General features: G+C 42.4%; 2 protein-coding genes across 3 annotated transcripts in view; one reads left to right on the top strand and one right to left on the bottom strand.

Moving 5' to 3' along the window:
• LOC308314194 (E3 ubiquitin-protein ligase TRIM21) overlaps nucleotides 1-12,500 on the top strand; it is a 132,965-nt gene that overhangs the window by 67,629 nt on the left and 52,836 nt on the right. The gene's annotated exons all lie outside the window — the stretch shown is intronic.
• Nucleotides 3,761-5,798, bottom strand: LOC308314198 (uncharacterized protein). 2 transcript variants are annotated; one of them, XM_080761678.1, is made up of 6 exons: nucleotides 5,692-5,798; nucleotides 5,380-5,527; nucleotides 4,938-5,029; nucleotides 4,685-4,742; nucleotides 4,248-4,401; nucleotides 3,761-3,911 (listed from the first exon to the last, which is right to left on the bottom strand). In XM_080761678.1, exons 1-6 carry the CDS (start codon nucleotides 5,746-5,748, stop codon nucleotides 3,785-3,787), a joined length of 636 nt encoding a protein of 211 aa, XP_080617804.1. In that variant the 5' UTR covers nucleotides 5,749-5,798; the 3' UTR covers nucleotides 3,761-3,784. The 2 variants fall into 2 exon arrangements, with proteins under 2 accessions (XP_080617804.1, XP_080617803.1); XM_080761677.1 differs by having other exon boundaries at nucleotides 5,686-5,765.

The following is a 12,500-nucleotide window of genomic DNA, read 5'->3' as shown; positions in this document are numbered from 1 at the left end:
TGTTTTAAGCATTATGTTATACTTTAGCTATTGAAAAATAGCAGATCTACAAGCTCATAGCGCGGAACCGAGTGCCGCGCTATGAACTTGTATACTGTAGGTCTGCTATTTTTTTAAATATCGTGAACATGTGGGGGAGGGGGGTCGGTGGCCCATTTCATACACTTTTTGGGGTCCTTGTAAACATTTGTTTATTGTACAGATTATAGCTTTAGCATTCCACATAAGCTGCCGCCTACAGTCCTGCATGGCTCCAAGACATAATTATTATTACACACTGACCACGATATATAAATTATTCCAATATCAGTGAATCACACTCTATATCAAGCATCACAGAGAGAGAGAGAGAGAGAGAGAGAGAGAGAGAGAGGACCTGTAATCTCATCTATACACTACACGGTTCAGCCTGAGTTTAATGCCTGCATGTATATGTTTGTATTGATTTATTATTGTGATATAATTTGACAATCCACAGGATTCACGAGCAGTTTAGAAAAAGCCCTGCCTTTAAACATGATGGAGGATTGCTTTAGAGAGCCTTTGTCTTTTTTATTTCATTGAATATTTTCTGGTGGAGTTCCTGACCCTTTGATTCCCACGATGATGGAATGTCTGACGATCTGTTCCATATGTTTGGATCAATACCTGTGAACACCTGGCGCGCATGCATACACACACACACGCACGCACGCACACACACACATACACACACACACACACACACACTAAGCCCCCCCCCCCCCCCTGGCCAAATGAGCGCTGCTCAGAGGAGTGTGGACGAGAATGTTAACAGCCAGCATCAAACATCCCGCTGTGTGTGTGTGTGTGTGTGTGTGTGTGTGTGTGTGTGTGTGTGTGTGTGTGATTGGCTCATCTATGGGTTTGTTTCATATGAGGCGCGTTGGAGGCTGTCTAAATAATTTAGACCTTGCATCTGTAGGCCTATTGATCGTGTGTGAGTGTGCGTGTGTGTGTGTGTGTGTGTGTGTGTGTGTGTGTGTGTTACCCCCCCTCACACACACACACACACACACACACACACACACACACACACACACACACACACACACACACACACACACGCGCACACACATCAAATGAGATGCAGGTACTCTGCTGAAAACATGAAATAACAGACAGACGGACAGAAGCATGTTGCACACATTTAGTGTGTGTGTGTGTGTGTGTGTGTGTGTGTGTGTGTGTGTGTGCGTGCACGTGTGCGAGTGTGTTCGTGCAGTTTTTAATGGAGCTGAATGTGCTCCGCTGCCTACATACAATACCATCATCATTACTACACTCTCTAACCTCTAGCACACACACACACACACACACACACACACACACACACACACACACACACACACACACACACGAACACCTCCGGTGAATACAGCGCCCGTATCCTTGTATATTCCAGTAAAAATAGCACACAATGTGGGCTCTGGAGAAGTATGAATATGATAATTGCGCGCATGAATGAGAGGCCATGTCAACGTACATACAGCACACTAGCAGCGCACTCTTAACCCATTCTGAACGGGAACCCATTTTGGTGTTATAGCATCATGTCGTGCTTTAGCTATTGAAAAACAGCAGATCTACAAGCTCGTAGCGCGCCACCGAGTGGCGCGCTGCGAGCTTGTAGGTCTGCTATTTTTGAGAAAATCGAAGAGCGACTGACATTTTTTTTTAAATCTGATCTCAGGTCAGAATGGGTTATCATCAGACCAGTGTGTTGTCCCAGTGGAAACCTCGTATGAATCTGATCTCGGGTCAGAATGGGTTAACGCGCGCTGCGCTGCCCCACCGAGCCCCGCTGTGCATTCACTATGATAATGTAGCTGTTATACACTGTAAAAAAAATATCCGTTAGAAAACGGCGAAATGCTCCGGTAATTTGCTGCCAATGCATTGTACCGTTAATCTACGGACACTTCTGTCATCCCTATAACGGATAATTCCGTACTTTCACAGGACTAAGTCTGTTCCTTTTACGGACACTTCCGTCATCCTAAAACGGAAAATTCTGTATTTTTACAGTATTTAGTCAGTTCCTTTTACGGATATTTCAGGAAAATTCTGTACTTTTACAATACTTAGTCTGGTCTTTTTACGGACAATTCTGTACTGTTATGGAACTTAGTCTGGTCTTTTTACGGACAATTCTGTACTGTTATGGAACTTAGTCTGGTCTTTTTACGGACAATTCTGTACTGTTACGGAACTTAGTCTGGTCTTTATACGGACAATACTGTACTGTTATGGAACTTAGTCTGGTCTTTTTACGGACAATTCTGTACTGTTATGGACCTTAGTCTGGTCTTTTTACGGACAATTCTGTAACGTTATGGAACTTAGTCTGGTCTTTTTATGGACAATTCTGTACTGTTATGGAACTTAGTCTGGTCTTTTTACGGACAATACTGTACTGTTATGGAACTTAGTCTGGTCTTTTTACGGACAATACTGTACTGTTATGGAACTTAGTCTGGTCTTTTTATGGACAATTCTGTACTGTTATGCAACTTAGTCTGGTCTTTCTACAGACAATTCTGTACTTTTAAGGGACTTAGTCTTAGTCTGTAAAGACACTTACGTTAATCCGAAAATAGAAAATTAAGTAGATTTACATAGGATATTCTTTGTACAATTTACGGACATCAATCTGATTAAACCACAAATATACAAATAAAACATGTTTATTTGTATTCGTTCTCTTTTCAGTGAACAGTGCAATTAACATAATTGCAAAATAATTTTGCAATTATTTTTGTAAACATGCCCCATACACTATAAAATACTCTTTCGCTTGAGGTCCTGGGCGGGTAATGTGCTTTAGTACCATATAGTTCCATTACATTTCCATCATAGAAACAATAGAACACAACTTTTATAGACATTTCCCTATAATAAAAATATACATTTCAACTGCAACACATTTCTTTTAAAACTTTTACAGGGATCGTTTGCCACTGCTTTCAAACTACTGACTCACCCGTCAGTGGGGAATGAGGAGTCCCCTCCAGGTGGATGTAGAAAGCGTCCTACACCTCCCACTCATCATTCCCCACTGACAGGTGTTGCCCCAGCCTGTAGGAGAAGATGCAGGGACAAATGTCACCCTCCAATTATTTCAAAACACAATAAAATACACGTCATTTGCCACTGCTTTCAAACTACGGACTCACTTGTCAGTGGGGAATGAGGAGTCCCCTCCAGGAGGATGTAGAAAGCGTCCTACACCTCCCACTCATCATTCCCCACTGATAGGTGTTGCCCCAGCCTGTAGGAGAAGATGCAGTAACAAATATCACCCTCCAATGATTTCAAAACACAATAAAACACATCAATACAGCAATCTAGTGCAACAAAATAGGCATTTCTCACCTTTAGAATACTCAAACATCAAACATTCTGAGATAGATAGTTAAGTTCTGTTTTGGGGGGCAGGTACTTCACCCCTATGCCCCCTTAGTGCCATACACATTTCCATTTCAAAACTAAATAAACAGCAATGCTGTTGCATTCTCACCTTGAGAATGTTCAAAAACATTGTTACAGACTGGCAGTCTGACAGACAAGAGGTAGTGTGTGTGTGTGTGTGGTTGTGCGTGTGCGTACACGCAGTCCAAAAACCTCATGGTCCATACGAAGTCCTTCATTGAGTCACAAACTTTGACAGTCTTGCATCACAAAACATTGCTCTGTCAGACTAAGTGTCCTTTGTCAGACAGGAGGTAAGGTAGGGGTGTGTGTGTGTGTGTACAGTCCAAAACCCTCATTCCAACCTCCATTGGAAATCCTTCAGTTGAGACACAAACTTTCCCAGTCTTGCCGGAATGTGCCGTTTTTTCCCCTGCTGTTCTGCCTTGGACCCTCTGTCTGGATTGATTCCGAAGAAAACTCTAAGGAAAGAGAAGAAATCTTAGCTACACATAAAATAGATGAAACTGAAGTAAAGAGTAACAGAGGATAGATCTTTATGTAAAAAATGTACTGGTAATGAAGGGCAATTTGTTTAATTTGGACATTGGGTCAGGGGTAGAGTGGTTAGTAGAGCAGCTGGATGGGAACGGCGAGGTTCCCAGTTCGATCCCGTGGGCTCCCCCAGAGTTAGTGTCAAAGTGTCCTTGAGTAAGACTCTGATTAACCCCCAATTGCTCTCAATTGATGAGCGGGATGGTGCCTTGCATGGTTTCCTCGGCCCAGATATAAACATTACAAAACCATGTGTTGCTTACCTTTGAACGAACTCCAGCGTCAAAGCCATCTCCTTCGGGTACTCAATATTGCAGACATAGAACAGGGAGAAAGCATATGCGAGGGCCGCAACAGGGGAAGTGATGTGGTCATTTACAATGACCTGATCCACAGCCATATTGAATTGCTGGTCACCTTAAACAGATCACAAAAAAATAAATTAATTTAAGAAATCACCCACACACAAAATAAAAATAGAATTGCTGTGATTTCTGGTAATTAGTCGTTTTTGGTAAGAACAAGCAAAAAAATACTTTGAAACAGTATTCAACATTTTGTTTCTCAGACTTGTACATACCGTAATTTAAAGATGTTGCCCCTAATCTGCATATACCTTTTCATCACAACAAATTGTCATAGCAGGAACACTAAAAACAAATGGAGCATATATACCAAGCTTGCTGGGATAACTACTAACCTCTGAGTAGGATGCATGGGGTACATGGGAGGTTGCTGAGATCAACATCGTTGGTGTCCTGAGGAGAAAAATAAGATGAAATCAAGATACACGCATGCATTTGATGATTTTATGTTTCCAATGTACACAAACAGTGTCCGAGTCAGAGGAAACATAGAAATGTTACAGGGATTCTCAATATTTTCTATGATTCACACATTACAATATAATTATGTTGAGATAATTTCCTGGGGTTTACAATCATAACACTTACCTCATTTTGGAAGAAGAGGCGATCAGGGTTTTCCTTTAAGTATCTCGCAATGCCTTTGATCAGCTCCACTGGACCATCACCCAGCTTCAACCCTATGATTGATTGAATACTTTATTAACAGTTCATACCAATTATACAGATGTTTAAATACAAAATGTTTCTATATCTGTGGTGCTCAAAAGTGTAACTGTAAAGACAAAACGGAAGTGGGGAGGAGGCTCCACTTCCGCTTTATATTTTAATCATGATAGAACTTCCGTGGCCTCCGACTGTATGATGGAAGCATTTGGAAGTTGCGAGAGGCAACAGTTTGGCAACGCGAGACTACCACATAAGTAAAGATATTCGTGAATAGGATGACATACAATAGAAAATACATATTCAACACTAGTAGCAATACATGTATATTGGGGAAACAGGGGTGGGGTGGGGAGTAATTTACCTTTGGAGTCAAGGAAGTTGTTGATGCCCGATTCTTTGCCGGAAAGTTCCTCTGCCAGCTTGTTCAGTACCGGAAAGCCAAGGAGTTGAGATGCGTGTTCAAACAGGTGAGCAGCTTCAAATAAGAATGGCCACTCTTCCTTCATGACCTTGACATAGGGGTGGGCGATATGGAAAAATACAATATCACGATATTATTTTCTCAATAATATCTCATATAGTATCAAGTATAAATGAAGGTATTGCAAACATATACGATATCTGTGAATATCGTATCACGATACAATATTTATCATCATAAACAGACCCTCACCATGACACATGTTCCATCGTTTATGGCTTCACGCTGGATGGGATACGTTTCAGTCATCAATTTTCTAACAGATGACTCCTAAAAATAGAAGAAATCCAATAGATTGTTTTTACACACACACAAACACACAAACACACACACACACACACACACCTCCGATCTATAAGCTCATGTTTCCCCATTGTGAACTTTATAAATTACTCCCATTACCAAAAGGTAATCCATAGTTACACAATAATCAGCAATTAAATAATGGATGGTTTAAATTAAAGTTTGCAAATACTAGATTATACAGACAACAATTTTGTAGCTCGTGTACTAATGTGTGCTGGAGAAAAACTTACCAGCTTGGAAAGCTGTGGACGAGTCTTCTGCACTGAATGACAGACAGGGTGTTCTCAAGGTCCGAGGCTTGCACATCGATGAGGTCATCCACAGAAGCAACTCCTAAATCCTCTAATCTGGCTAGGACTGCATCCAATTTATCACTATACCCAACTGCTTTACAGGGTCCATGCTGGCATGTGTTTCAGAGGAATGAGCAACCTCCCGCCTCTTTGGTATGAAAAAGTGGATAATATTCTGTAAGTTTTTCCAGATTTTCACAGATGAACAAATCAGAATCATTTATCAACTTCATAGACTCCAAGCTCAGGAACCCAGCTGGCCGTTTTCCCCGTAGCAAAAGTAGGACAGTGTTTCATTTTTAATAATAATGCTCGCTATGTGTCCCAACTGTAGTTGTCCTTTAGTATATCTCAGCACAACAAGCATACCATTTTCATATGACGTGCCTTAAATCAGAAATAATCAGAGGTGACCCATCTGCCAGCAGACAGAACCAGTAGTTATTTCAATTCCTTATCTTCAAAAGCAAAGTCCTTGGGAAAAAATAATAAAAAGGGAACTACTCTAGTACTGTATATTCTGCTGCAAACATTTAATTAGCACTTGTTGTACAGTATTTACAGTATTATTTATTTGTACAGACACTACACTACACTACTTGTGTAACATGAGCAGCAAGGCTATTGAATAATATAATATCTATACATCTACGTTGTGGCCAGCGGGAGGTACTGCACCCTGGGTGGTTTTCGCAATTTAATTCACTAATAAATTCATTATTAATTCATAATTTGTTAAATTGGAAAAGGGCTTTGTTAAGATCTCCATATTATTATGGTCAATGCCTGTGTGAAAAGTGAGAGCGATTGGTGCAGACAATGAGCTACGGCAGTCACAGATTGAATATGAGATGATGATGAATGATGCTAAAGGAGGTGGTGGTTTAGCATGAGCTAAACCACCACCGGACACGTTCTAACCCATTAAATGTGCATTAGCACGGACAAACACACACACACAGTCACACACCTGCAAATATAATACAAGCTTTAGCCCATAGAAAATTGAACGGGCAGGCAACGTATAGCTGCTACGTTTATCCTAATGTGAACACCACAAAAATAGCTAACCAACAGCTAGCATCGAGGGGTGATGCTGTTGTCTTGGCTAGCGGCCTAGCCTAGCTAAACCACAGCCTTCTATGCCATTAAAACACACACACACACACACACACACAATATAAGGTATCTAAATATAATCAAATAGTTATACCTCTGTTGGTAAGCCAAGTCTGGGTGGAGAGACTCCTTGCTAGCGCGAATTGAGGTTACAATAGCTCCGGTCGTAGCTAAAAGAGCTAACAACAACTAACAACAACTAAGCTATGGGGGGGGGGGGGGGGGGAATTAAGCTAGCGCATAAGCAGAAGTAAATATGGTCATTCATGAACGGACGCGACAAACCCGAAAATATAATAAATGCTAAATATAATCTGAACCCATATTTTTTTTTTTAAATAAAACACTTGTGTCCAACTTTTGACGCGGGAAAACTGGGCACTTGCCAACTGGGGCCAGAAAGAACTTCAAGTTACACACAAGAGATAAATAAATAAATGTCATAAATTAACTAATGTAATTAACGTACCAACCAAACTTTTTACCAAAAGAAGCGTGAGGTTCCAGTCCAAAGGTAACACACATGCAGCAGCAGCCTGACCTGTCCTATTTCAAAAAGTGCGGGCGGAGAGATTCTTTAATGGCGGACTCAAGGCTTTTTTTACACCATGTGCGCATGTCCGCAAATGACGGGGAAATTCCCTGTACTCATAGGCCCCCTCTCGGCTATCGGGGGGAATTGGGAACGATACAATGATAAAATACGGAACATTCCCATCAAATGACGAGCTTTTCTTACAGTGTAGCCAGCCTGCTGAGGCGTCACTCACTCACACTGCCGCACGCAACGCACGCACGCACGTAACGCACGCACACAACGCAACGCACGCACGCACGCACACACGCACGCACGCACGCACGCAACGCACGCACGCACGCACGCACGCACGCACGCACGCACGCACGCACGCACGCACGCACGCACGCAACGCACGCACGCACGCACGCAACGCACACACGCACGCAACGCACGCATGCAACGCAACGCACGCACGCACGCATGCAACGCACGCACGCACGCACGCATGCAACGCACGCACGCACGCACGCATGCAACGCACGCTACGCACGCAACGCATGCACGCATGCACGCACGCATGCAACACACACACACGCAACCGCACGCACGCAACGCAACACACACGCATGCACAAGCACCGACAATGCAGCCTCCAAGGTTGCGGTCCAAATGTTTTAGCCTGTAACAATTTATTTTCCCAAATAGTAATTTTCTGTATTTTGTCAGTTTTTATATAGTGAACTATATAACAATAAACCCCCGACTGAATTCAACGTTTTAAACTGTCACACAAATAAAAATGCGAGGCAGGAGAGTCTATAATGTTTTTTGTCAGGTCAAGGACCCTCAGTCTGGCCATCCAAATACAGTATATTCAACCATATAGTGCTGGAAACCGACGTTGGCTATATACATAATTATCGGGAACCCCTTTTTGGTGTTTTAAAGCATTACGTTATACTTCAGCTATTGGAAAATAGCAGATCTACAAGCTCATAGCAGCTTTGTATAGATCTGCTATTTTTTGAAAATCTGAGAAATGTGGCGCAAATCTTTGAATACATATTCTTCAGAGCAAACTTTTTTTTAACTCAAATCTTTGCTTCTATAAGGGGGGGGGGTCCATCATGGAACAACATCTTTTCAGATGGGGGGTCGGCGGCCAATTATACACATACAGTATATCTATAAGCTTGTGTGTGTGTGTGTGTGTGTGTGTGTGTGTGTGTTGTGTGTGTCAACATCATCGTCGACATCTACGGACTGCCATAAGCAAGCAAAGCATAAGTGTGTGTGTGTGTGTGTGTGTGTGTGTGTGTGTGTGTGTGTGTGTGTGTGTGTGTGTGTGTGTGTGTGTGTGTGTGTGTGTGTGTGTGTGTGTGTGTGTGTGTGTGTGTGTGAGAGAGAGGACAGAGGAGGTTTTAGTGTAAAAGGCATGAGAAACAGAGGAGGAAATGTTGTATGTAGGGAGTGGTGCATGAATTATTAACACACGCACGCACGCGTACACGCACACACACACACACACACACACACACACACACACACACACACACACACACACAGGATGTCTTGACCAGGTCTTTTTATAATGGAGGCAGACAGACAGACAGACAGACAGACAGACAGACAGACAGTATACTGTAACTCCTCCAGACGCAGACAGAAGCAGCCTGTTTGGTTTCATCCATCATGAGAGGGGAAAGCCCCACAGCGGACCACACCCTTCGTCGTCCCAGCCTGACGCTCCCTCCACGCATCATACAGCCTCATACAGCCTCATACATACAGCCGCTGCTGCTGCTGGCCAAATTCCAACACTCCCCAAATCTCTGCTCATATACTCTCTCACTCTGCACTTCGGTCCTCCATGCTTATATTATAACCCCTGGGCATTTAGTTTGTGTCCCTGTGGTGGTCATTTGCTTTCTTGGAGGAGTCGAGACGGGGAGAGAGAGCGTGATGCTCCCCAAGGCCATTGAGCGTCAAACAGCGAGTGTAAATATATACGTCTAGTGTTAAATCTCAAATCTTTGCTTCTGGGGAGGGTCACTGGAACAACATATTTTCAGACGGGGGGTCGGTGGCCAAATACATATATTTTTTGGGGGTCCTTGACATGAAGAAAGGTTGAGCAGCACTGATACAGAAACATAGTTCTTCAGAAAACTTTTAGGATGTATAGAAGACACTTTTTTAGAATCGTCTAAATATGGGCTAAACCGGGGAGTATAAGCTTGTGTGGACGTTAGGGGGGGGGGGGGGGGGGTGTTATTGGAATTTGGCTACTGAGTTCCTGTGGGTTCCTCCTGGGTCTCATGTCTCTGTCTGTCTGGAAGCATGTCCTCATCAGTGATGTTATTGTGGTTCCTTCACTATGTGTCTTTTGTTGGGCGTGTGTGTATTTGGAAATAAAGCCGCTGGAGTGCTCTGGAGTTCATAAACGTGACCTCTGGTTTCAACACGCGCCTCATCGAGTCCATCAGGACTGCATCCATTAGGCTCATAGTCTGCAGCTGTGTATCGGACAGAATGTTGGCCTCTTCCTTAATATACTTCCTTCACAAGGTCTCTGACCAATCAGTGTTGTTTTTGCTGGACGTTTTGATTTCAGTTTTAGTCATTATATAGTCTCTTCGATATATATAGTCTTCATTTAGTTTCAGTCACATTTTAGTCACCTGGAATGTTTTAGTTTTAGTCTAGTTTTAGTCATTGGCATTGATGCCGTCGTAATGACTGTTTTTTACACTAGCCGAAAATAGTTTTTTTCAGCATGCAACCAACATGTAAAATGGACCCTTGTCCACTAGTCCCTTCCTAAAATTGGAGTCTAGTTTTTACTTGTTGACGAAATTGTCAGTATATTTAGTCTTAATTATAGTCGTCATAGCTTATAGATTTCATTTAAGTTTTACATTTAACCAGTGGAAAAAGGTAGTCGTCGACTACTTCGTAAACAACACAGGTGTTACCAATGAATGATAGGCTAGTAACGAAGGCTTTATGTTTCATTCTGGTCAAACTGAGTCAGGGTGTGGTTATATCGTTGCATGTCGGCTGTCTGGAAACGCTCTGCTATACACCAGTGGGTCTCAAAGTGGGGTCCGGCAGGGACCCTCGCGGTTCATTGAGGAGGGGGTTACAAATGTCCCCTTATACGGGTGTGTAACTGTGAGAGTGTATACAGTACTCTATTATGAGTTTATGACCCCCTTTCCATGCACCGGTTGGAACCGGTTCAGTTCTTTTGGTTCTTTAGTCCATGAGCCAGAGCTCCAACACATGGTTGGGAAAACTAGACCTATTTTAAATGGTTTATATATAGGATCAATACAAGTAAATTCATGAATGATAACCCGTCCACAGTATAGTAGCTTTCTTCCTATTTTGCATATTTTCCTATACATAATGCCTAATTTGCATAATTTAAAAATGTAAAAATTTCCAACACAATAAATCATTTGTAATCAACTGGGGGAAGTGTCGTGGCGATATAACAATCTAATATAGGTATGGTTTTGCTATACACTCAATTCATAATAACGTTCCAATTTTGGAGCTCTGGCTCCAAAACAACACAGGTGTAAAGCCTTCATTACTAGCCTATCATTGGTAACACCTGTGTTGTTTTCGAAGTAGTCGACGAAACATGTTATGACGACTAAAAAAAACAAACTGAACCGGTTCCCATTGGGAACCAACCGGTGGAAAAGGGGCCATTATGTGTCCCATTTTGTTCACTCTGCAGGGTTATATGGGGGGTATATTTTAAATGAAGAACGTTTGAGAAACACTGTGCTGCTATACACTAAATGGAACCAGAGCCTTCAATAGTATTAATAGTATAAGACCTGTAGGAAGGAATAGCTTAGTTTTTTAAATTGCTCATTAAATCACAATACCAAATCAATACAAACATATATACAGCCATTCAACTGCTACAGTTTCTCTCTCTCTCCTCTCTCTCTCTCTCTCTCTCTCTCTCTCTCTCTCCTCTCTCTCTCTCTCTCTCTCTCTCCCGTTTCATAATGGTCATTACATTAACACCTCTGCCCGCGGGTTTATACTTCCTGTCACACGCATGCACGTCACGTGACTAATTACCCATGCAGCCTATATTCAGCGTGTGTGCACGTCCCCATGTAATGTGTGAGCGCGTCGCGCACGTCGCCCCGCACGTAATGTGTGAGCGCGTGCACGTCACCGCTGCCATGTGTAACGTGTGAGCTCGTTAATGTATCTGGACGCTACGCATGTTTAATTGCTGCTTATAGCCTCGGGTGGCAGAAACCGGATTCCACTTGAAGAATCACACGATATTACTCACAGATACATAGAGCCCCCGGTTCCATGACAGGTCCCTTGGCTCTGATCCAGTTTCTGGAGAGACCTGCACCAATATATTTCATTCATATTATTTATTTGTTTTAAGTGCCAAAACGTTGAAACCAATTAAGCTTAAAGATGGAGTGCCACCATTTTTTTCCCCACCCTAAAACATGATCATCAGGTATTATTACAATATAAGGGGGGAAGAACCTTTTCCAAAAAGTGTATACAGTATTTGTTAAAATCACGCTTTTATGTGGACACGCCCCACCAGTTCAAACCCTAAATGCAAAGTTAATACAACCATTGCACATAAAAACAACTCCAGGGATGTCTAATGAAGTACACTGTCACCTCATAGACACAAAAAATGTGGCACTCCGTCTTTAACCCATTCTGACCTGAGATCAGATTCATACGAGGTTTCCATT

This window comes from Protomyctophum bolini, assembly GCF_963924005.1.
Source record: "Protomyctophum bolini genome assembly, chromosome: 4".
Classification (NCBI taxonomy): Eukaryota; Metazoa; Chordata; class Actinopteri; order Myctophiformes; family Myctophidae; genus Protomyctophum; species Protomyctophum bolini.
The sequence above is the reverse complement of the archived record's forward strand: the minus strand, read 5'-3'. Positions and strand labels throughout refer to the sequence as shown.